The 24,127-nt window shown below is 57.9% G+C and overlaps 2 protein-coding genes across 3 annotated transcripts; one reads left to right on the forward strand and one right to left on the reverse strand.

The window, feature by feature from the left end:
* Positions 1-402: 402 nt before the first annotated feature.
* Positions 403-13,312, forward strand: ACP1 (acid phosphatase 1). Of its 2 annotated transcripts, none has more exons than XM_038560652.1 (6): positions 403-553; positions 5,448-5,521; positions 5,769-5,882; positions 11,397-11,458; positions 13,000-13,105; positions 13,180-13,312. In XM_038560652.1, the coding sequence occupies exons 1-6, from the start codon at positions 511-513 to the stop codon at positions 13,255-13,257; spliced, it is 477 nt and encodes a 158-aa protein (XP_038416580.1). In that variant the 5' UTR covers positions 403-510; the 3' UTR covers positions 13,258-13,312. The 2 variants fall into 2 exon arrangements, with proteins under 2 accessions (XP_038416580.1, XP_038416579.1); XM_038560651.1 differs by lacking the exon at positions 5,769-5,882 and adding an exon at positions 5,608-5,721 and having other exon boundaries at positions 405-553.
* A 2,554-nt stretch (positions 13,313-15,866) lies between these two features.
* Positions 15,867-21,403, reverse strand: ALKAL2 (ALK and LTK ligand 2). The gene is made up of 5 exons (XM_038560642.1): positions 21,118-21,403; positions 19,778-19,831; positions 19,620-19,700; positions 17,220-17,285; positions 15,867-16,485 (listed from the first exon to the last, which is right to left on the reverse strand). Exons 1-4 carry the CDS (start codon positions 21,401-21,403, stop codon positions 17,221-17,223), a joined length of 486 nt encoding a protein of 161 aa, XP_038416570.1. The 3' UTR covers positions 15,867-16,485; position 17,220.
* Positions 21,404-24,127: the final 2,724 nt, after the last annotated feature.

Here is a 24,127-nt window from a genome sequence, read left to right on the forward strand (position 1 = left end):
GGACGGGCGGGGCGCGGGGGCTCGGGTCCCCAGGGGTGCCGCCCTCCGTGGGGCTCCGCTCACCCCCGAGCCCCCGGGCCCAGCGCCCCGACCCCGGACACCCGTTCACCACCCCGCCCCCCGGGGTCGCTCACTGGCCCCCGCGCCCGCGCCCCGGGCGCCCCCGCCCGCCTGCAGACTCCTCGCCCCGCCCCCCGGCTCCTCGCCCCGCCCCCGGCTCCTCGCCCCGCCCCCCGGCTCCTCGCCCCGCCCCCGGCTCCTCGCCCCGCCCCCGGCTCCTCGCCCCGCCCCCCGGCTCCTCGCCCCGCCCCCGCGGCGCCCCTTCCGTCCTCCCGACGACTGCGGTCCCCCGTCTCAGTACTGCGCAGGCGCAAGGCTGAGGCGCTCGCCCCCGGGAGCGGCTGAGGGCGTCCTGCGCAGGCGCGCGGGGCGGGGCGCTCGAGGTGCGCATGCGTCGCGCAGGAAACGTCCCGACGCGCTCCGTGGGCGCCCGGCTGTGCGCGCGGGAAGATGGCTGAGCAGGTGCCCAAGTCTGTGCTGTTCGTGTGTCTCGGTGAGGCGGCGCGCCCCGGCCCCGGGCGGGCTCTCCCGGGCGGGGGGGTCCGGGCTGTGCTGCTGCGTCCGACCGGGGACGGCGGGGGGGGGCGGGCGGTGCGACGGACCCCGCAGGCTCCCATCCGCGCGGCGCACCTGCTGCCCGCGCCCCAGGCCGCGTCCCCGCTCACCTGCCCGCTCCCCAGGCCTCATCCCCGCTTCACCTGCCGCTCACCTGCCCGCGTCCCCGCTCACCTGCCCGCTCCCCAGGCTACTTCCCACTCACCTGCCCACTTACCCGCTCACCTGCCCGCTGTCCACTCGGGGTCCCCTCTCACCTGCTGGCCTCCCCGCGACCCGGGTCCCCCTTACGCGCTCAGTCCTATCCACGCTGGACTACCTCTCACCTGCTCAGTCTGCTGATGAGGGGAAAGCAGAAGGACCACCTCGTTTCACCTTGGTGGCGGCCATCACTTGGTTTTTAAGCTCTCCGTTGGAGGCTGGCGTCCGGAACCCACGGTGATTAAAGGCAGCCGGTTCCTGTTGGGTGTCTGGCAGGCCCTAGTGTCGCCCGTTATGCGGACATTACCACCGCGGTGCTCGTTCTCGGGGGATGTGTGGCGTGTGTGTTGATCTTCCGGGCAGTGTTCTGTGTCAGCACGAGCTGTAGTACCAGCCCGTCTTCTCAGTGCCAGGGAGACGGAGCAACGCAGACAAAGTGGCTGCCTCCACAGAGCTCGGGTTCACACCCAAGCACTTGGTTATCTAATAAGTTGATATTGTATCAAGGACTGTAGGGCAGGGAAGGGGGTGCGCGTGGAATGCACTCTTAAGTAAAACGGTTGGGGTGGCCTTACCTACAGGGTGACGCTTGGGCAAAGACTTGAGGCAGAGAAAGCAAGCCCTGGGTCTTCGGAAAAGCATCCTGGGCCCAGAAGAAAGTGGGTGACCAGCCTTGAAACAGGAGTGCTGGTCCTGTTCATGCTGGAGGGAAACCGCTGGCCTGGCCTAGAGACCCAGTAGCCTTTTCCAGCCACACCTTCCTCTGTACCTGGAGACTCCAGGGTAGTTTCAGTGCCTGTTTTCTCAATGCCACCGCAAATACATAACAAACTATTCCGGATGCACGGGGAAGCTATTCCTTACAAGAAATGAGTGCTCCAGGGCAGGACGCTGAACTCCTTATGTAAAGAACCAGAAAGTAAATATTTGGTGCTTTGCAAAAGCAGACCTAGACAATACATAAACAATAATGCTTGGCCGTGTCCCAGTATAACTTTATTTATGGACGCTGCAGTTTGAATTCCATGTGAGTTTCTCATGCTGCAAGATCTTATTCTACTTCTGAGTTTTTCCAGTTATTTAAAAGGTAAAAATTATTCCTGGTTCTGTGGACTGTACACGGAGGGAGCCACGGGTCATAGTTTTCAGATGCTGTTTTAGGGTCTACAGAGACCTGTCTGGTGAGGCCACGTGAGGGCTCAGGCTCACCCTGGAGGAGATAATCCACTGGAGGATGAAGCCATTGAGCGGAGCTGGGACATTTAGAGAGAAGTGTTCAGCTGCTGTTTTGAGATTAGACTGGGCGGGGGTGAGGCCAGGGGTGCAGAGGAGCGTGTGCTGGATCCGAGTGCATCGCGGGTGGGGGGCTGAGGGGTCAGATTCTGGGCAGGTTCCAGGAGTTGACGAATGCCTTTTCGCACGATCGCCCGACACGGAGCACTAAGAATGCTGTATCTTTGAAATGTAAAAACTACATTCCTTCAGAGCATTTATTTGGGCCTTTTCAGACCGGAGTGTCAGATGTTTTCCATTGGTAAGGCTGATGGCGGGAAAGAACCGCACTCCTTATTTTGGCAAGATTATTGAGGGTTTCGTGTTTTTGTGCCTAAGAGATACGCTCAACTGTTGAAGGCCCCGGTGCTTCCAGCGTGGTTGGAAGTGATAATAGATTAGTGAGGTCAGATGACCTCTTTCCTACAACTGATTGATACTTATTGATACTTCCTCTGTGCTGCCCATTGTGAGGGGTGCTGCCCAAAGTAGGAGACACCGTCCCTACCCTTGGAGAATGTCATTTTTTCCTTTTGTGCGTCTTAGCCCTTGGAGTACAGGTGTTGGGTAAGGATGTAATATGCTGCCTAATTTGGAAAAAAGCAAGCAGGAGACTTCACAGATTGAGCTTTTTTCTAAAGAAGTCTGCAGATGACATTTTAAGTTCTTAGAACTTTCCACAGGTGAACCTGAAGCACCCTGGTTTACTTTTTTTTTTTTAAGATTTTATTTATTTATTTATGGGGGTGGGGGCAGAGAGGCAGAGACACAAGTAGAGGGAGGAGCAGGCTCCATGCAGGGAGCCCGACGCGGGACTCGATCCCGGGTCTCCAGGGTCAGGCCCTGGGCTGGAGGTGGCACTAAACCGCTGAGCCACCCGGGCTGCCCTGTGTTTTACTTATGAGCTCCATTTTTAATAATGCCTTAATTTAGTGATAGCAACTTTTGAAATCCAGAGAGTAAGTTATGGAGAAGCAGAATTCCGCTAATTTTGTAAGTAGTATGACTTGACTTCTAATTTTTGCAGTAGTAATTTTTTCCCATCTATATTTACACATACATCTTGCGGTAAATACAACTATCTGGGAAAAAAGTCAGTGTGGATGAATATGGCTTGACTTTAAGGCAGTAAATAATCCTAGTTTTTGTCTTGTGGGGAATCTGAGCTGTTATTTTGTAGTTAATTATTTGTAAAGAGATGAGACTAGTCTTTTTATTATGTCTTTTTTAAAATTATTTATTTATTTATTTATGATAGGCACACAGTGAGAGAGAGAGAGAGAGAGAGAGAGAGAGGCAGAGACACAGGCAGAGGGAGAAGCAGGCTCCATGCAGGGAGCCCGATGCGGGACTCGATCCCAGGACTCCAGGATCACATCCTGGGCTGAAGGCAGGCGCTAAACCGCTGAGCCCCCCGGGCTGCCCTTATTATGTCTTTAGATGTGAGATTGTAAGCATCTATTCTGAAGTTTCAAAATAATAACAGTGGTCTTAAAGTGAATAGAGTGGCAGATAAAGTATTCCCAGGGTGTGCGGGGACAGATAAAGCAATTCTACGTCGTCAGAGCCTTTTCAGTGATTAACATAGTAGGGATGATAATACTTATTTTAAAAACAAAACAAGAATCCAGAATGTCTTAAGGAGAAACGTTGCAACACAAACTACCTCATAGAGGACATCGAGGACTCATTCCCGTGTTCCCTGTTGCGGTTGAGTGGTTGATAAGCTTCACTGCTGTGGAAACTGCAACCTCTGTGGTTTATAAATATATTATAAGGCCTAAGACTAAAGTGCGAACTGAAGAATACTGTGGTAAAGTCGGTGTTGGGCTCACCTACCAGGGCATCAGTTGTGTTTCACACTTCAGAAGATCCGGTGCCCCACGCCTATCACAAACCCGAAGATTTCAGATGAGTAGAGGTGACCGTGTCTGCCTAACGCAGCTCCCTTGACGCCCAGTGTGCTCTGTGTTGCCCCGTAGTGAGTCTCCCCTTTCGTTCCAGGCTCTCTAGGCCTGCAGCCGTTTGTGGGAAGAGGCCCTGGCACAGTGCGGGGCTCCTGTGTCTTAGAACATCCCCTTCCCGCTGGGAAGTTAGGGCTGCGCCCACCAGACCCACCAGCACACGTTGATTGTTCTCTTAGTGATACAGCCACCCAGTAAGTCCTCTTCCTAAGAGCTCAACTCCTCTTCCTTTTTTTCTGGTGAGGAGTTTTCTCATCATCTTGTTCATGCTTTTAGCCTAGTCCTTAGGATGACAGTGTTTTGTTGTTCCAAGGGGTCCTCACGTAGTCCATGCCTGGAGGGTGAGCCACACATTGGGGCTGGGGGCAGCTGCAGTCAGTTCGGCATAATCCCATATCCACGCCTGCGTGATGGAACTCCCCTGGCTCTGGAGCCCCGGGGAGCATCCTGGGTTGGCAGTTCCCTGAGTATTTTGTCCCATGTGGATGACGAGAGGGTCACACGTGTCATAGGACCAGAAAGCTTCAGGTTGGAGACTTCCAGAATCTCGCCGTGCTTTCTAACTTTGGCTGATTCTGCTTTGAATCTTTCTGGTTATTATTTTTTTTTTTTTAAAGTCTTTTTTTTTTTTTTTTAAAGAATTTTATTTATTTATTCATGAGAGACACAGAGAGAGAGAGAGAGAGAGAGAGAGGCAGAGACAGAGGGAGAAGCAGGCTCCATGCAGGGAGCCCGATGTGGGACTCGATCCCAGGTCTCCAGGATCACACCCCAGGCTTCAGGCTGCGCTAAACCGCTGCGCCACCGGGGCTGCCCGAATCTTTCTGGTTATGATAAAACTATAATCCCAAGCCTTCATTTTCTTAATTTTTTCTCTTCTAGAGAGTTGTTGAACCTCTAGCAGAGAGGGTGGTCCTGGGGAGTCCCGGAACTCGCAGCCCATGCGGGAAGCTCTGGGTGACCTGCAGGGCAGCATCCTAATTCAGCAGGCAGACTCCAGCAGATTGCACCCTGAAAGTCTGTGTTGAGCTACTGTTGGTGGGATGCGTTCGTGTACTTTATGAAACAGTATTCATCCTTACGTGCAATATACTTAAAAATACGTATTTTTAACCCTGTTTTACTTCGTTTTAAAATAGGTGTGTTGCATCCCGCTTCGTCGATTACATGAGTTACCTCGGGTCACCGATAGCAACCCCGAAAAACAATGATTTGGGTTTTTTTATGTCTTAGTTACTTGTTGTTGGAGTCCTTGGGCAGCTGGTGTCAGGTCATGGAGCGCGGGTTGGGCCAGCATCCCCAGGTGTGCATGCTGACCTCACTTTGCTGACACTGGTGAAGTGGCCGCGGAGCATTAAACCTGACACCCCCTCTCTGCTTTTCCCCTTTTTTAAGGTAACATCTGTCGGTCACCCATTGCAGAAGCCGTTTTCAGAAAACTCGTCACCGATCAAAAGCTTTCAGATAACGTAAGTACGGTTATGTATGTTAAAGAGGCCAGCCTGGCTGCCTCGGGGCAGGAAATGGCGAAAAAAATTCTTTTTTTCTCCTACAGTGGAGGATAGACAGTGCAGCGACATCCACGTATGAAATAGGAAACCCTCCTGATTATCGAGGGCAGAGTTGCATGAAGAAGCATGGTATCCCCATGAATCACATTGCCCGGCAGGTACTGTACTGGAACTTGAAAGTGCACACGTGTGTTCTCTGTTGCAGTGGGTCATTGACAGTGGCGCTGTTTCTGACTGGAACGTGGGCCGGTCACCAGATCCGAGAGCTCTGTGCTGCCTCAGAAATCATGGCATTAACACAGCCCATAAAGCACGACAGGTAGAAGAGATCTCATTTAATTTCTAATACTGGAGCCCCTAACTTGAGAAGCGGCGAGCTCAGCCACACTGACGTGCTCGTGCGTGCCTGTCCCAGGTCCGTTTTCATAGCCACCAGCTGCCCGTTCTGTTTCACTGCTGGTTCCACAGTTGAGAAGACAGGCACCACCTTGGAATTTGCTGATTAGAATGTTATAATCACATACTGGTGAGAGCCCTGCCTACGAGCTGGAGACCTGGGTTATAATCTCCTTTTTCATTTGTCCCTGTGTGATTGAAACGTGTGAGCCCTGGGGGCGAGTCTGCTCACGTTACAAGTCTCTTGGTAGAATGAAGTTCTGTAACATGTTCAAAACTGTATTTTCACTTGTGAAGGGTCTTAGAGGGTCGCGCTGATACTCTGGGTGCACAGCCTGCTCCCAGCAAGTGGACCTGGGGTCTGGATTTTGGAGTGCTGCACGGGACATTCTGGGGTAGGAAGGTGCGCTGTGTGTCCGCTCTGTTCCGTGGGAAGCCAGTGGGCCGTTGGACGTTTGAAATACGGCAGAGGAGCCCAGGTTTACGTTTTAACTTACGTACGAGGCCGCCTAGAACTGGTAAGCAAGTTAGTGCCCGTGCAGCTCTGAGTTCCTTCAGAAACCCCGAGAGCACCAAGGCGGTGGCGCCTCCTGTAGCCCCGGGCTGCCCCTAAGGCTGCATCATTTCTCGTGCAGAATGCTTCAGATATTGTTCTGCGAGGGGAGTTCCTTTATCAATATCCTTATTTTATGGAACTCTGTTAGATGGTTTTAAAAATCTGGCTGGGGCTCCGGGTGGCTCCCTTGGTTCAGCATCTGAGTCTTGATTTTGGTTCCGGTCATGATGCTCACGATCTCAGGGTCCTGGGAGTGAGCCCTGCGTTGGGCACCCTGCTCGGCGGGAGTCTGCTGCTCACCCTCTCTCTCCCTCTGCCCCTTCTCTTGCTCACTTTCTAATATAAATAAGTCTTTAAAAAAATTAAAAAAGAAACCTGGCTAAATCTTGTAACTTCTTTTGTATTCAGCCTAATACGGCGTACAGGCTCTGTAGGCCTCGCAGGGCTGTGAACTGGCCTCAGAAACCACAGGCCGTGTCCAGTGAGGAGCTTTTGGGTCCTTTGAAGTGAGAAGCTGCCGGGTGCTTTTAAGATCAGTTGTCAGGTGGATTACGTATGTAGAAGCGCGGCTGGCAGCGTGGGAACCGAGACTGAGTGTTAGAGGAGACCTTTGCGTCAGACTGGACGGAGACCGATCACTGTTACCTTAAAGCAGCTCTTTGCTGAAGGTTTCCCAACTGTTTTGCCGCACGGCACTGTGTTTTTATTTTTGATCATACCACTTTTTGTCCTCTCCTTTACCTTGTTAGGGAAGGGGGGGTAGTGGGTAAACGTGTTTTGATTGGGGAGAAACAGTTCTGGAGAGAAAATACACAGCCTATCACCGGTCACCCGGCCTCAAGGTGGGGGAACCGGGCTTTGACCATTGGCTTGTTTGTTGTGATAAAGGCACGTATGGGTGTGAGCCGGAACGTTCATGGAAGTGCCATAGAAACACTTCTGCTGCGCTAACGACGTCTCAGCAGCTACTAATACACACGTCATTTTGGCTTAGATAAATTTACTCTGGAACCTGTGAACTTCCCATTTCTGGCTGTCGGCTGACTGTCGGCTAACTACCCATGTAAGTGAACTCCCCGGAGGCCTGACTTTTCCTTACGTGAATTCTCATTGGACGGAATAGGACACAGTCGAGATCACGGCCCCAGTCTCCAGGGTTTGCACACCTTGCCCAGTTCTATTTTCAGCGGTTTAGAGAACGTGGATTTATTCTGAACAGTAGTTTGTGATTTCAAGCTGTCAGGCTTTCAGGTTTTCTATTTTTGAGATTGGATTATTTTTTCATACACAGGCATATAATTTGAGTACAATTGAATTATTTTAAATACACAGGTCTTAAAAAAAGTATCATTTCAGATCTTTGTTATGTTTCAGCATCTTTACAGGCTTTCTCCTTAGCGGTTGTCACAATGTGTATGAGAACTGTTCTGTTGTATCTCTTAAAATTTTGGTTTTCCTAATACTTTAAACCTGGGTTAACAAGTAAAATATCTTTAGGGTGCTTCGTTCTGGGCTTGGGTGTGTGACTGCACGTCAGTCAGGTCCGTGGAGATGTTTCCTTTGTTGATACGTTGGTTCTTCTGTGTGACGCCCGACGGGCGGTCAGCGGGTTCTTGGGCGAGTACCGCTGCCTCCACCCTGAGGTCACCACCTGGATTCTTTCTGCCTTTGTACCTTCACGGAATCCTGTAGTGTGTGCCCTTTGGGTCAGCTCTCCCTTGGTGACACTCTCCGCTGTGCCCGTGACGGCTGCTTCCAGGACCTGCTTCTGGTCCCGCTAGCTGCTTCCTCCACCCTGGGCGACAGAGGCCACCGCCGCTTCCCGCTGGGTGTGTATGAGCACCGTGCTGCATGTGGGGAGCGCCTGCGGGCAGTCCTGTTGGGCTCACACCCAGGGCACACACTTGGGGGGATGAACACACGTGTTGGGGGGATGCACACCCAGGGTAACACAGGTGTCGGGGATACACACCCGGAGTCACACACGTCGGGGGGATATATACCTGGGGTCACACAGGTGTCGGGGATACACACCCGGGTTCACACAGGTGTTGGGGATATATACCGGGGTCACACACGTGTCGAGGGGATACACACCTGGGGTCACAGGTGTCGGGGATACACACCCGGGGTCACACAGGTATCGGGGATACACACCCAGGGTCACATAGATGTCAGGGGGGATTCACATATGTGTCAAGGGGATACACACCCGGGGTCACACACTTGTCGGGGAGATAGACACCCAGGGTCACACACCTGTCAGGGAGATACACACCCAGGGTCACACACCTGTCGGGGATACACACCCAGGGTCACACACCTGTCAGGGAGATACACACCCGGGGTCACACACCTGTCAGGGGGATACACACCCAGGGTCACACATGTCGGGATACACACCAGGGGCCACACACGCAAGGCATACACACACGTCACGGTTCTGTAGCTTCATAAAACCAGTTAGGTAAAATTGTTAAGTTTGTTGATTATCGCTAGTGTTTCTGCTTTCAGGATTTGGCCGGATTCATCGATTCCGTTGTCTCCATTCCTGAAATTGCTCTCACTTTCTCTGCAGCCTTTAGGTTTCTCTTTTGGATTTTTTCCAGCAGTCCTGTATGGTAGGCCAAGCGTGCTTCCTGAATATGCACCTTGACGGTTTCCATCAGTTCTGGAAAGTTCTCCGTTTTCCGTCTCCCTTGCGGGCCGTGGCTCTGAGGCTTGGCCTGTTGGCCTGGGCTCCGTCCCAGCACAGCCTGCCCAGAGCCCCTCTGAGGGCCTGTGGCGTGGCCTGGCCGGCGTCCTCTTCAGCAGCTGCTCCCCTCTGGGTGCCCTGAGCAGGTGAGGCAGGGGCAGATGATTTGACAGGAGGCTGGTGTGTGCCAGACCCTGCTCCCTGGGTCCGCTGTGCCAGCCCCGCAGCCAGTCCCTGCAGCCTGTGAGGTTGCGGGTGGGCCTTTGGAGCTTCTCTGCTCCAGCAGCGGCGCCTTGCCCAGGCTTCTCCGCGTCCGGAGCACGGTCTCTGCCTGGGCGCTGCTGACTGTGCGTGGGGCGGCCCTGGGCACCGCGGGGTCTGGCCATGTCCCTGGTCTCTGCGCACGCCAGTGGGAGCGCCCCGCTCCTCTCCACCGTGACGTTGCTGGCAGGCCCCGTCTTGGAGAGTTCCTGCCTCAGATCCCCCCGTGTCTGTGATGTCATGAGGACGGGATCCGTTCAGTGTCAGGCGACCGGTGGACTTGGACAGAGTAATTAAGGTTTGCTGTTGTGTTTCCTCTTCTGAGTTGCCAGGAACCTTCGATGTGCAGGTACATGTTGCCCGTGGGGGCTCCTGCTGGGGTTCTGGCCCCCCCAGGCTGTGCCCTCCCAGCGGCACACTCACGGCTTCACACACGCGCTCGGCTCCGAGGCGGCGAGCTCTCTTCTCCGGCGCGGAGCTGGCTTGCCTCAGCAAGTCGTGGCTTGTTCGGCGCGGGGCCTTCCCTCGGCCTTCTCGGAGGGCCTGGTCATAGCTGCTCTTACTGTGATCTAAACATCACATACGCTTCTCACATGCTCTCAGTTCTAAGACCGTCTTACAATCCATAATTGTAGTAATTCTAAAACCATAAAAACATTGTTAATAGTTAATCCTGGGATGTTTCTTATAAGCTGTTTTGGGGAAATAGCTCATGGCATGGCTCTAATAGATGTTGAATAAGCTAGCACCTCGGGAGTGCTAACAGGATACCGTCCTCGGCACCTGATGAACGTGCTGCATTAAGAACTCACACACGTACATTTGAAGAGCACAAGTTACATTTTTAACAGAATAACGAGTGTATTTATCATTTGTTTGCTACACTGATTATTATAAAGACTTTGTTTTTATATTCGAGAGAGAGAGCGAGCGAGAGTGGATGCACGGGCAGGGTGAGGGGCAGAGGGAGGAGCAGACTCCCCCCGCCCCAGCAGGGAGCCCGACACATGGGACCCAGGCCCCAGGGTCACGACCTGAGCCTGAGGCAGCCGCTCAACCGCTGAGCCCCCCAGATGCCCCGAAGCTGACGTCATGAACAGCGTCCTCACTCTGGTTACCCAGGGTTTCCGCATCCTTCCTAGTTTCCTGGTGCTCTTATATTTTAAATGATTTCTTAGTGACGGAGATTATTATTGAAAACTTACATTGTGGGAAATTATTTCCACCTTCGCTATGTGGCCTCTCCTTATTTATAATAGCCAGGAATCATAAAATAATGCTCCCCCTTACGTTTTAGTGGGCTTATGTTGCTAAGTTACGATGTCGGAGACCTGGTAAGTTCTCAGGTTAGAATCAGTAAAAATACCGAGTGGCCTCCTGCGTCGTGTTCACATGGCGTGTCCTCGGGGAGACAGCCACGCGTCCAGGTCCTCGGCGGCCGTTCCGTGAGCACCTGCCTCCCACCCCGGCTCTCCCGACGCCCCTGCACCTGGCTCGGCCTGGTGTCCACGGCCGCGGGTGCAGGGCTGTCCTGCCCGGGAGGGAGCGGCATGGGCAGCCGTTGTTCTTCACCACCGTGTGTCACCAGGGACGACGGACAAGGAAGGCAGAGATGAGGGGGGTTAAGCATGACATTTGATACGTTCGGTGAATTATACTCGTTACTGAGAATTACCGGTGAAGTCAGACTTTGTGCTTATGTGTTATGCTGTTGGGGTTATTCCAGGGAACTTGATAATAGAACATTTCTTTGCAATATGATATGACAAAATAGGTTAACTCTATTTTAAGTTTAAAATACCCTAAATTATTTAACTTAAGTAAGAAATTCAAATATAGCAAATTTTCGTGTGTGTGCTGCTTTGGAGCCTCTAGGCCATTGTTACAAACATAAACACTGTTTTTGACTTCTTGTTTAATTTTAGGTTACCAAGGAAGACTTTGCCACATTTGATTATATACTGTGTATGGATGAAAGCAATCTGAGGTAATCCCATTTTCTAGAGGATATTTCTGTTCAGCTGTTAGTTCCGTAATAGGCCAGTTGTTTGTGGTCGAAAGTGATTTTTTTATTGTCTTAAAGTTCTAAAGGTAGTGATGGTCACAGTGTGTGGGACAGTCTGTCCTGTGTGGTTGTGAGCAGCGTATCCCCGTGTGTGTACGGAGGGGCGCGCCCGCAGGCCACGGGGAGCTCCTGAGCGGGCACAGCCCGGAGCCTGGGCATGCGGGGCGTGTGGCCCGGGAAGGGAAGGTGAGGACAGGGAGACTTACCGCCCTAGCGGACTTAGCCACAGAAGCAGGCAGACGGGCTGGGGTACGCCGTGGTGGCGTCTGCACTCCAAGCCCTGGACCCTTGCTCTGCATCTTACGGAGGAGGCGCAAGGGCTGCGGCACGTGCCCTGCTTCACGGGTGGAGCGGGTCGGTGTGCAGGCTGTGGCCGGGGCTTTGTGCAGCAGAGTGCCCGCCACTGCCCAGTGGCCTGCGTGGGGTCGGACCCCGGGGGACACGGTGTGGGCAGTTAGGAGCTTTGTGTGCAGGGAGAGGAGCTGCACAGAACGCGGGCAGCTGTGCCAGGATGTGAACACGACATGTCACGCAGGTGTCACGGCCGTGGGGGGTCAGGTGACCCATGAGACTGTACGAGGTCATTCCCGTGCTGAGATGAGGGCACTGTGCCCCTCAGTCACCACGACTGGGGTTTACCTGGCGTGCGGAGAGCCAGGAACACCAGGAGCACCCAGCTCTGGCCAGGCCCTTAGCGGGACGCCTCACGTTGCACTCATTTCTCCGGGTGGTCGGCAGGCGGCCGGTGGGTGCTGCTCGGTCACGAGCAGGGTCCCTTCCCTCGGTGTTCAGTGCGGGTGTCTGGGAGCAGATGGAGCCCACGCGTGTGCCCGGGTTGCTGTGGGGACACGCCGTGTTGCTTGGAGGCCTGGCCCCCTGTGTCCCAGGGCACAGGGTGACATCCTGGGTGCTCGGTGGAGGTTGCTAACCATGTGGGGGAGGATGCAGAGCTGAGGAGCTGCCTCTGCACCGAACCACCGGTGCTGAGTGGGGGCGGTGGGACTGCTGTTCAGCTGGGGGGCGGTGGGGGTGGGCACAGACGGGGGTGGGGTGGGGATGGGCACAGACGGTGGGCGGAGTGAGGGGGCGTGAGGGTGGGCGCAGACGGGCTTCGGTGGGGTGGGGCCTGAGTGGGGGTGGTGGGGGTGGGCACAGACGGGGCAGGGCCGAGGTGGGGCGGGGGCGGGCACCCCGGGACTGGGCTCCACGGCCTCCCCGCTGCGGCGGCCTCTGGGTCACCGCTTTCCTGTGTCGTCGTCCCCGCCGCGTGTCCCCGCAGGACGCAGTCACTGACTCCGGTTGCACAGGCTGCAGTGGCTCATCCCGGTGCTGGGGTCACGCCGCTCCGCCCCCGGCCTGGTTCCTCCTAAGCCAGGTGGCTTGCCGGGTGTTGAGGGGCTAGTCCCTGAAGCTCCGCCTGACGCCACGGATCAGGAAACTAAGTTCGTGTTTCAATTTTACAGAGATTTGACTAGAAAAAGTAATCAGATTAAAAACTGCAGAGCTAAAATCGAACTCCTTGGGAGCTACGACCCGCAGAACCAGCTCATCATCGAGGACCCGTACTACGTAAGTACACCTGCCGCTCCCCTGGCGCGCGCTGGCGACCGTGGGCCCGCGTGGTGACCCGCCTGTGCTTCCAGGGCAACGAGTCGGACTTCGAGGCCGTGTACCAGCAGTGTGCCAGGTGCTGCCGGGCCTTCCTGGAGAAGGTGCGCTGACGCCGCGGGCCTGCGCTTCCTGGGGCCCCACACGCAATAAAGGGGTTTCCTCCACGCGGTGTCTGCGGTGCCAAGTGTTGTTGTCGCGCCAGGCCGCCCTCCCTCCGCCCCCAGCCACAGGCCGCCGAGCACACGGCCCTGTTCCCACGGGGACGCCTGCCCCTCGGCACAGCCTCTCCTGCCAGGGCCCCACCCGCACCCCTGCCCACCCTGGGTCACCCCCACCCAACCCTTGCCCACCCCGGGTAACCCCCGCCCACACCCCTACCCACCCCGGGTCACCCCCACCCACACCCCTGCCCACCCTGGGTCACCCCCCCATTCTCCCCCACCGGCTGTGCAGGCTGCCCACACCCCTGCCCACCCCAGGTACCCCCACCCACCCCCGCTCTCCCCCACCCACCCCTGCTCTCCCCCGCTGGCTGTGTAGGCCACCCACATCCCTGCCCACCCCAGCCAACCCCGACACCCCCCGCCCGCACCTCCACCCACCCCAGCCCACCCCCCTGCATCCCTGCTTACCCCAGCTCACTCCCCCCTCCCCTGCCCACCCCTACCCGCACCCTTGCTTACCCCCGCACCCCAGCCCACTCCACTCACCCCTGCTCACGTTCACCTGCACCCCGTTCACCCTTGCTTACTCCTGCCCACCCCACCCCTGCTCACCCCACTCACCCCTGCTCACCCCCGCTCACACCTGCCCACCCGCACCCCTGCTCACCCCTGCTCATGCCCACCTACCCCTGCCGGCACCCCTACTCACCCCCACTCACCCCAGCCCACCTCCTGCTCACTCCATTTCACCCCCGCCTACCCCCTGCTCACTCCCCACTCACCCCAGCCCATCCCTACCCACCCCCGCTCACCCCTGCTCACCCCCCCCCCACTCACTCCTGCTCACCGGGTGCACTGCACCCTCAGAGGCTCTGACACCTGCTGCTGTATTTCATGAGGGAGTCAGCTTGGTTCCTTTCAAACCACTTCATGTCTGGAAATGTAATTACAGCCAGAAAGCAGGACGCGGTGCTGGCTCCTCTCACCGACCGACCGCATGAGGGATGCCTGTGGGACCCAGATGTCAAGTACAGGTTAGCTTAGGTGGGAAAAAGAGTTAGAAATTTGCAGAAAGTTCTTTCATGTTGGAATACTTAAGTATTGATACATTAAGTATCCTTTGATGGGTGATTAATCTATAGACAAAACAGGTCATTTCTGTGCACTTTGTGATAACTAAAATTCACACAGGGGGCCCCTGGGGGTGCTCAGCGATCGAGCATCTCCCTTCGGCTCAGGGCGTGACCCCGGGGTCCCTGGATCGAGTCCCGCATCGGGCTCCCTGCAGGAAGCCTGCTTACCCCTTTGCCTGTGTCTCCGCCTTTCTCTGAGTCTCTCATGAATAAATAAAATCATTAAAAAAAAAATTCATACGGGTATATGGCAGAAAAATGATTTTCAAAATAAACTGGGGAAATTAATAAGAATGCAACCAAGAAGTATGTGTCCACCTGCTTTTTTATTGATAAGTGAAGAGTCAGAAAATAATGCCTTCCACCCTCCTTTCAGACGACCTGCGGTGTTGTACGTGCACGTTAGGAAATAAAGCGATAAAACCAGTACGTTGCTTCCGCTTCTTTGTGCAGGAAGTTTGGGCCCTGCAGCCTCACGTGTCCCGGCCGGCCCCCCACCTGTGTCCCTGGCCGTGTCCTCGGGCGCGGCTCCCGGTCTCCACCCAGGGCACAGCTGGGGCTGGAACCCTGGAGAACCCCTGGCGCAGGTCCCTCTTCATCCAGAGCCCGCGTGGACCCTTGCTCAGGGGGTGGGACGGGAGAGTAGAGGAGCAGCAGCGGCGCCCCTGGTGTCTGGGCGGGCGGGATGGGAGCCCAGGGGCAGGAGCAGGGTGGCCTTGCCCCCTCCCCGCCAGCCGTGTGTCCCTGGGCATTTCCCCACGAGTCTTCCTCAGGCATGTAGGGGCCTTGCGGCTCCACAGGCCAGGCCCCGGGGGTGGCTCCGAAGAGAACGGCAGTGGGAGAGGCAGCCTTGCAAGTAGGACTGCGCGCACTTCAGGGTCACGCTCCCTCCTCCTCATGCGGCCGTTGCTTGCGGACCCCAGGGTGGCGTCACGCTGTCCTTCGGGTCCTGAGTCTGTCCCTGTCACCTGTACCCCGCAGTCTGCACCCGTGGCTCAGGGACGGACCCAGGCTCCTCCTCGAGTCCCGTCCCCCCCGTCCTCGCAGCCGCATCCGGGCTGCAGCTCCTGCGGGCAGAACTCTGGGCCACACGCGGTCGGATGTTCCGGGCACACGGCCTCTGAGCGTCCGGGCTGCTCCGCAGTGCTACTTCCCGGCCTCGCGGGACCTCGGACTCGGGGAAACACGGACATGGCCTCGTTTAAATATTTGCCACCGTTTCAGGCTCTGCCTTGGGACAGGCCACCATTACAACCTAGCAGCTCCTTTAATAAAAACCCATTTAATTGTCCTTTCCAAGAATTCATGGCCTTCCCCTTTTCCGTGTTTATGCCTCTTCATTCCGGGACGCTCTGGCAGCGTAAGGACGTCCGCGTCCTTCACTGGTGAGCTCGTGGGAAGTAAAGAGTCGCTTTCGAGACGTCATTATAACAAACATTTATTACTTGTTTTATGTACAGCATTTACATATTGCACAGCATCCGGATGCTATCTTACACTTATCATACAAGGGACGAGCGACGTCAGCCCGGATACACTCACAGACTCACACTCCACTGCCTCTAAACCATGACAAGGTGGTTATTTTGTGGGGTTTTTTTTTGTTTGTTTGTTTATTCATGCAGTTCCAAATAATACTCTGGGAATTTGATTGTAAAAGTAACAAAAATATTAAATCATACCATATGCTATATGAAAATATAGTTTCAGACTCTATGTTTCTAAAGAAATACTCTTTGAGATTTCACCTAATCAGGAAAATGAAGTAGCTTTGTCATTTTCCAGCGCACTACGCCTCAAGTGTGGAGCGTCTGCTTCTTCCCCCAAAATCACGCCCGGCAAGCATCGCCCTCCGATGTGCTCACGGACTGTCTGCCAACAGGGTCAGCAGCCACAAAACTCAGGGTAAAGGAGAGTCTGTCTGCAAAAATAAATCTCTTGTGGAGGCGACGTGTGCACGCGGGCGGCAGGCTCCGTTCCCGTTGGTCCTCAAGGCACTTCTCGTGGGTCGTGGGCTCGGGGTCCTGTGTTCTGCTCACCGCTGAAAAACACACATGTGGTTTGTGAGTCTGCGCTCTCTTAGCAATTTTCAAAGAGAATCGAATGTCAAATTATGTGGCCTCCCGGGTCAGAGCCCAGGGTCGCAGGTGCCTGTGTCACAGGGGCTCTGCGCAGGGACACCTGGCCAGGCTGCCACCTGCCATAGGGACACGCCCACCACCCCCCCCCCCCGCAGGTGCGCGCGGGTCCTCCCTCCAGGCCACGGCCTTGCGACCCCGGCGACCCCGACAACCCGCCCCCGGCCTTTCTCCCTCCGTCGCGCGTGGGCGAGACCCACAGCCGAGAACAGCCTGCGTTCTCGGAGCGGGGCGCCCAGGCCGTGGGAAGGGTCATCCCGCGGCCTGGGCGCCTGCCCTCGTGCGCGTGGGCAGGGCCGCGTTGCGTGGACGGGGTGGGCGCTCCGGGACCACAGGGAGCCAGGTGAGCGCGGGCGGGCCCGTGGGAGCCACTGCCGCTCTGGCCCCCGTCGCCCGCCCAGGTGTGGCCTTCAAGCCCAGCTCAGGACTTGCAGCCCCAGGGCCGCGGGGACTCCCGGACGTGTGGCCCCGGGCCGCAGGCCTGCACCTGGGCACCGGGCGAGCGTGGGACGGGGCGCTCCCGTGGGTGCCCGCGGGTTCTGGGGGTGTCAGCCTCCCGCAGAGCAGGCCCGGGAGCCGGAGACCGAGTGTGTCCAGAGGCCCGCGGGCCGCGGTGTGCCGACTGTGTCCGGCTTACCTCATCCGTCCACGCACGCGGGGCTGACAGCCAGCCGGGTCAGGAGCCGGGCGCATCGCTTGTAGTCTGTGGTGGAACAGCGGGGCCTCAGCGCGGCGGCCGCCCCAGGCTGCCCCCCAAGGAGCCGCCTGCGCCCTCCCTCTTCAGGTGCCCCGAACCCCGGGAGCCCTGTGGAGCCTGGCCGGGCACGGGGGCCCATGATCTGCCGACCCGCGGTTCTCCAGGGGCCGCGGCGCCACGCGACTGCAGGCCGTGTGGGGAGGCTGCACGCAGGCCCCCTCCCAGGTTGGCCCCACACAGGACCCTGCGAGAAGGTCTAAGGAAACGGGTCAGCAATCGAGTCAGAGCAGAAAGACCTGGTTGGGGGGCACATGCAGGGCTCAGGGCGTGACCCCGGGGTCCCGGGATCGAGTTCCGCATCGGGGTCCCCGCAGGGAGACTGCTCCTCCCTCGGCCTGGGTCTCTGCCTCTCTCTGTCTCTCATGAATAAATAAATACAGTCTTTAAAAAAAAAAAAAAAAAAAAAAACCTGGGTGGATGGCGCAAGGCAGCAGGTAATTCCTCAGTCCGGATGGACTTTCCTCGCCATCTCACCCAATTTCCTATTAAAGTATTCCACGCTGGCTACCTCAGGGAACCCCAGTGAGGCCTGGTGCTCGTGGCCACGAGTAGCCTCTGCAGCGGGTCCTGTGGAAAGCTACCGCAGAGCGTGAGTTGCTGCGGTCTGCTGCTCAAGAGCCTCCGAGTCCTACGTAGGAGGCTGTGCCCTTGACTGAAATTCCGAATGAACGAGCAGACTGACGACGGCGGGTTCACCGGCACGTTAGACAAGCTGCTAATCCTGCTCCTGCAAACAGCGCCCCTAAATATTTAGGGGACGTGATAGTTTGTGTGCAAAGGGGGAGAAAGAGCTCCAAGAGCCGGAGGCCAGTCACCTGGATTCCTGACGGTTCCTCCGTTCCCCCGGTGGCCCCACTACTTCGGGAGGTGGCTCCCCCAGACTGTCCATCGGACGCCCAGGTGCAGGGGGGCAGGGTAAGCGCTGCTGTTTGCAGGAGTCCACGCGACCATGTGTTCCCCACCCCTAACCTGGTCCGGGGAGTCTGGGGAGACGTCAGACTCCTGCTCTCGCACGGCCCCCTGGGGACCACACCGCGGGGGGTGGGGGCTGGCACCTTTCAGTGCTGACGCCCCAGGTTCTAGCAGTTTGCCATGGAGACCCGGGATCGAGTCCTGCATCAGGCCCCCTGCATGGAGCCCACTTCTCCCTCTGCCTGTGTCTCTGCCTCTCTCTCTGTCTCTCATGAGTAAATAAATAAAATCTTAAAAAAAAATACATATATATATATATATATGTGCACATTGAAACAATAAACATGAGAAGGGGCTCTGGCCCCTGGAATGATGATTAACTCTCAGACAGAAGCGGGAAACAGCTACGTGCCAGGTGCACTGGGCATGGACGACCTGGTGGGCCACAGCAGAGCTCGCAAAATAAAATCAGCTCTGTGGGACGTGTGTGCGGCGGCCTCCCAGGGCTGAGCCGCGCGGCGAGGGCCCCCAGGTGGGCACCCAGCTCCGTGTCCCCGGCCACCTTCACCACACATCTGTACAAGGAGCCGCACACACGGCAGCGGCGTCGATTTGGGGGCAACTCTGCTGCCTCAGCAGAAAAACTTGCACTTCATATAAAGTGGCTGATTTTTTTCTTTTTTTTTTTTTTTTAAAATCAGGGCAGGGCAGCCTGGTGTGGACGGTCCCCGAAGGCAGCTGGCAGGATGCTAGCGTCCCTCCTGTGGGCCTCCCGTGAGATAAAAGTCACAAATAAATGGGTTTGGGGCTCTAACCACTGTCACTCCAGCTAGCGTGTCACCTGCCAGCACTACACATTTTATGAAGAGCACAGCAGCCGCTTTAGGGAAATAAAATACATTCTGTTACAGAGAAACCATCAGAACGCTGTGCTGAGACTGGACTGAGGGGAGGTGTGCGTTTCCAGGTCGGCGGTGAGGCCGAGCGGGGGAGCCGCGTCCAGGGAGGCTGGGGGGCCCCGGCCCGCAGACTCGGTCCACCCCAGACCATTCCAGTGTGCGGTAGTCATCCTAGCAACTCATTCTTGATGCTTGTTTGTCATATTGAGCAGATACAAATATAGACGACATCAGGCCAGAATTCATAAACAGAACAAGAATGTGAATGGAGGAGCTCGGCCCACTCCAAGACATGATTAATTCCAGCAAATGTAAATAATTTTCCATTTGGCACTAGCTGCTGCAGAACGCGGCCGCCTTCTGCTGCGGTCTGGTCACCCCGACCCTCGCTGCATCGTTAGGAGGGAGTGCGTATGGGCAGGCGGGAGCCAGGGGGGCGAGCGGGAGGCCGCGGGGACGGCGCACTTACATGCGGGGACGGTGCAGTCCCTGGTGTTGTGGTACAGCCTGTGGAAGTGTTTGCTGCACTTGGGACTGAAATAAAGGGGGCCTGCAACGAAGGAAGCCGATGGTGAGTGCTCGCACGATGTGGGACCCGGACGCAGGTAACGGGATGAGGACACTCACCTGTAAGGTGCTTTAGAAACTTGTCCTTCATCCTCAGATCTCGAGGAACAATTTCTGTTTGAAGGGAAAGAGGTTAATTCTCGCATGGCTTGCTAGAAGCATTTTTTTTTTTTTCCCGTGAGATCGGAAGGAATGTCAAAGAAAGACTTTGGAGACCCTGTGTTAGCCACGCGGCAACGCACTAAGTACAACAGGCTGGAGCCCCTGCGACCGTTGTATGGGACATAATGTGAAGATTCGTCATCGGGAGCACATTTTTATTCAGACAGAATATTAGCTCTTCCCAGAGCTTCAGTACTACTTGTCTCTGCCACTGGCACGAAGACAGCGACCGTGAAGTCACGTAAGGGTGAAGGGCTGTGTGTGTGCATGTGCGCGTGTGGACAGACATTTGCATTTTGGGCAGCTTGGTAGGCAGATCCCACAAGCTCTCAAAGTCTTAGAATGAAAACCCAATGCTTCAAACAAACAAAAAATCGTTATAAAACTGCTTTTTTTTCTAGGTCTATATTTAGAAAACGGATTAAATGCCTTCACAACCACCTGTTATGAAGGCTGGTGTGCATGCATGCAAATAGACAATTACCTGGTTTTAAAGTGAGATTCCCGAAAGACAGTTGTCTTTCTACTTGGGAACTAGCAGGGCTCCCACAGACCTCCTCTGATTCCAGGCTTTGTGCTTGCTTTTTTCTTTTTTTTTTTTTTTTTTGCAGTCACCTGTAACCATTTTCCACTTGCTCGTTCTGGATGCTCACTTTGCTGGGGCTACGTGTGCACGCACCTTCCCTGGCCACAAAGACTCCTCGTCTCAGGAGGGCCTGTCTCCTGTGAACCTCACTCACTTGTGCGGCTCAGACGTCTCCTGAGTGTCAGTCTGTATAAAACTGACCTTATCACATTTGACCTAATTGTGTCAGGAAAGCATTAAAAGCTCTCCTACTTTCCTTGGACATTTCCCAGGAGGCACCCACTCTGGGAAGGCTCGGCCACGGGCGGGGGGGGGGGGGCGAGGGGGGCGGCCCCGAAACGTTTCTGTCTCAGTTGAAAGTGCTTTGCTGAAAATATTTCCATTTCCAAAATAACAGCTGACAGCTCTGTGCCAAAGCGCCGGACCCAGGTAACCGCTTGGGGGCCCGGCGGTGTGCGGACGGCGCTAGGCCAGGCCTCCCCATTCACCCACCTCCCATTTTCTTCGTTCTTTAAAATAAAAATCGCCTCTTTTTTTTTTTTCTTTTTTTGCAAACAGTCGGCATGGTTCTATGTTGCTAAGACAGACGCGTTTCCCCAGGCAGCGCGAGTCCCAGGGCCCGTCCCCGCGGGCGCCCTCGGGGGGGACTCACCGACCCTCTGCTCCTCGGGGAGGGAGCGCCCCGCGCCGTCCGACTCCGACAGCTCCCGGCGGCCCAGGCCCGGGCCGTGCAGCCGCTTGGCCTCTCCCGCGTGCGCCTTCCTGAGCTCCTGCAGGATCTCCACGACGAGCCGCAGCAGCGAGCGCCCCGCGGCCGCCTGCCCGGGCTCCGTGCCCCCGGGCCGCGCCGCCCCCAGCACCAGCAGCAGCGCCAGCAGCAGCCCCAGCGGCGGCCCCAGCGGCGGGAGCCCCAGCGGCGGGAGCCCCGGGCCGCGCATCCTGCGCTCCTCGCGGCGGGCGGCGCGGCCTGCGGGGACCCGCGCGGGTCGGGGCGGGCGGGGGCTCCAAGGACGCCGGCCCTCGCCCCGCGCCCCGGCCCCGCCACTGGGTCCCCGGGCCCCACGCCCGGCCCAGGTCCCCGCCCCCGCCCGGCCCCCGCCACCCGCCGCCCCGCGCGCCCTCCCCGCGCCCCCCCCGACCCTCCCCGCGCCCCGGCCCCGCCACTGGGCCCCCGACCCCCGCCCGGCCCAGGACCCCCCGCCCGGTCTCCGCCACCCGCCGCCTCGCGCCCACCCCGCCCCCCCCCCCCGGCCCCGCGCCCCGCCGCGCCCCCTGCGCCCCTCCCCGCCGCCCCGGCCCCGCCACTGGGTCCCCGCGCCCCCGGCTCTGCGCCCCTCCCCGCCGCCTGGTCCCCGCGCCTCCTGCGCCCCCCGCGCCCCTCCTCGCCACCCAGTCCCCGCGCCCCCCGGCCGGTCCCCGCCACCCGGTCCAGGGCCCCCCGCGCCCCCCGCGCCCCCGCCGACCTTTCCAAGTTTCGGGGAGACGGCCCCGCCGCCTGCACTTGGCTGCGCGCGGCCTCGGCACAACTTTCTTCACCTTCCGAGCCGCGCGGCGAGCGGGGCCCCGGCGGGAGGGGAGGGGAGGGGGCGCCCCGCGGGGTCCTGCCCGCGCCCGACCTGCCCCTGCCCCTGCCCGGCCCCGACCCCGACCCCGCGGCCCCGCGCTCCCCGTGAGTGGGTGGGGGCCGCGCCCCGCCGGGCGGCTGCGCTCAAGTTTCCAGCGCCGCCTTTGTGTGCCGGACGCCCCCGCCCCCGGGGCCCGCACCCCGCACCCCGGACCCCTTAGGACCCCCGCGCCCCCGCCCCCCCCAGAACCTTGGCGCCGCGGCGGGGCAGCGGCTCACACCTGCGCGGGGCACCTGCGCGTCGGGCCGGCGGGGAGCGCGGCGTCCTGGCCCCGCTAGTCCATGGCCCGCGCCGGCCGGAGCGCAGCGCCGCAGCGGGGACCGGACGGGGCCCGGGACGGGGCCGGGGCCGGGGCCGGGGACGGGGCCGGGGACGGGGCCGGGGACGGGGACGGGCCGGGCGCCGCCGCCTCTTATCCCCGCGCCCGCCGACGTCAGGCCGGTCCCCGAGGGCTCCGCGGGCTTTAATTAGCAGCCGCTCGGGTGTTCGAGGCCCGCGCGGATCCCCGCCAGCCCCCCCGCCCCGCCGCCCCCTCCCCCTGCCGCCCGCCCGCCCCCGCCCTGCCTCCCTCCCCGCCTCCTGCTCCGTCATCCCGCCTCCCCTCCCCCTCCCCCTCCCCCTCCTCTCCCTCGTTCTGTTTCCCTCCGTTCCTGTCACTTGTGACAGGATGAGAAGAAACGCCTTTACCAGGAACTCAGATCTGTTTTTGTCTAAATGTAGATCTTGGGCTATTAAAAAAGGAGCCGCCTGATTGCCTCGGCATTTAATAAGTCGATTAGAGTCGGGTTCGGGGAGCCCCGCGCCGCCCAGGACGGCCCCCAGGCCCGCGGCCCCGCGGACGCCCCTGCCCCTGCCCCGGGGACCCCCCGCCCCGGGGACCCCCCCCACCCAGCCCCGGGCACCGCCCCCCGAGGCCGCATTTCCCAAAGTGTCGGTGCCCGGGATTCGGGCAGCGCATTTGCGAGGCTGCAACAGCGTATCATCTCCTTTGCCATTTTTTTTTTCTTGTAAAATGTATTATCAATCAATCGCGCGCTTTCCCATTTTATTGGCGCTTTCTGGGCAAGAGCTGGCCGCCCTCCAAGTCGGGGATGTGATTGGGAAAGGTGCTCCCGGCCCCGCTCCAGAAGGCAGGGCTGCGGCGCTGCGAGGGCTTCCGGGACCAGGCCTGGGCGGCGGGGCCAGCCGGAGATCTCGCCCGCGGTCTCTGGCCATGCGTGTCTCTCTGTCTCTGTCTCTGCTCTGTCTCCGTCTCTCTGTCTCACTGCTCTGTGTCTCTCTATCTTTCTGTCCCTCTGCTGTCTCTCTGACTCTGTGTCTCTGTGTCTCTCTGACTCTGTGTCTCTATGTCTCTCTGCTCTGTGTTTCTCTCTGTCTCTGCTGTCTCTCTGACTCTGTGTCTCTGTGTCTCTCTGCTCTGTGTCTCTCTGTCTCTCTGCTCTGTGTCTCTCTGTGTCTCTGTCTCTGTCTTTGTCTCTGTCTCTCTGTCTCTGTCTCCCTAGCTGTTTCCAAGGAACACGAAGCGCCGAGATAGCAGATACTATGATGTGACCCCCCCGCCCCGTGGTCCTCCCCCCACACACACACACACTTTGGGGGCCGTGTTTACACTGTGCTCTCTTTAAAAGGATCCGGTGGCATTCCGCGTGAGCACCTCGTCCCGGCAGGAGGGCCACCACCATGCAGGGGCAGTTCTCCCCGCAGCCCCAGGCGTTTGGAGTGGGGTTTGCTCCCTTCCCCTCCCTGAGGCGGGTGAGCTCCAGTGGAGGCGCCGCCTAGTGACAAGCCTCCCGGCCCGGTGGGCGCCCAGCAGTGGCCCCGCGGCAGGGGCCCCTCCTGCCCAACAGGGCTATGGGGAACTTCCGTTGTAAAACATCCTGGAAAAACTGCTTTTGCAAAAACAATACCGATCCAGTAAAAAAGGAAAACAAGAGGGTAGCCTAATTCTTCCCTTGGAATTACTCTTTTCCAGAACCAGGGGGACGGGATGCACCGAGGGGGGTGAGGGGTACAGGGTCCCACCGACAGGCAGCAGCT

This window comes from Canis lupus, chromosome 17 (genome assembly GCF_011100685.1).
Source record: "Canis lupus familiaris isolate Mischka breed German Shepherd chromosome 17, alternate assembly UU_Cfam_GSD_1.0, whole genome shotgun sequence".
Lineage (NCBI taxonomy): Eukaryota > Metazoa > Chordata > Mammalia > Carnivora > Canidae > Canis > Canis lupus.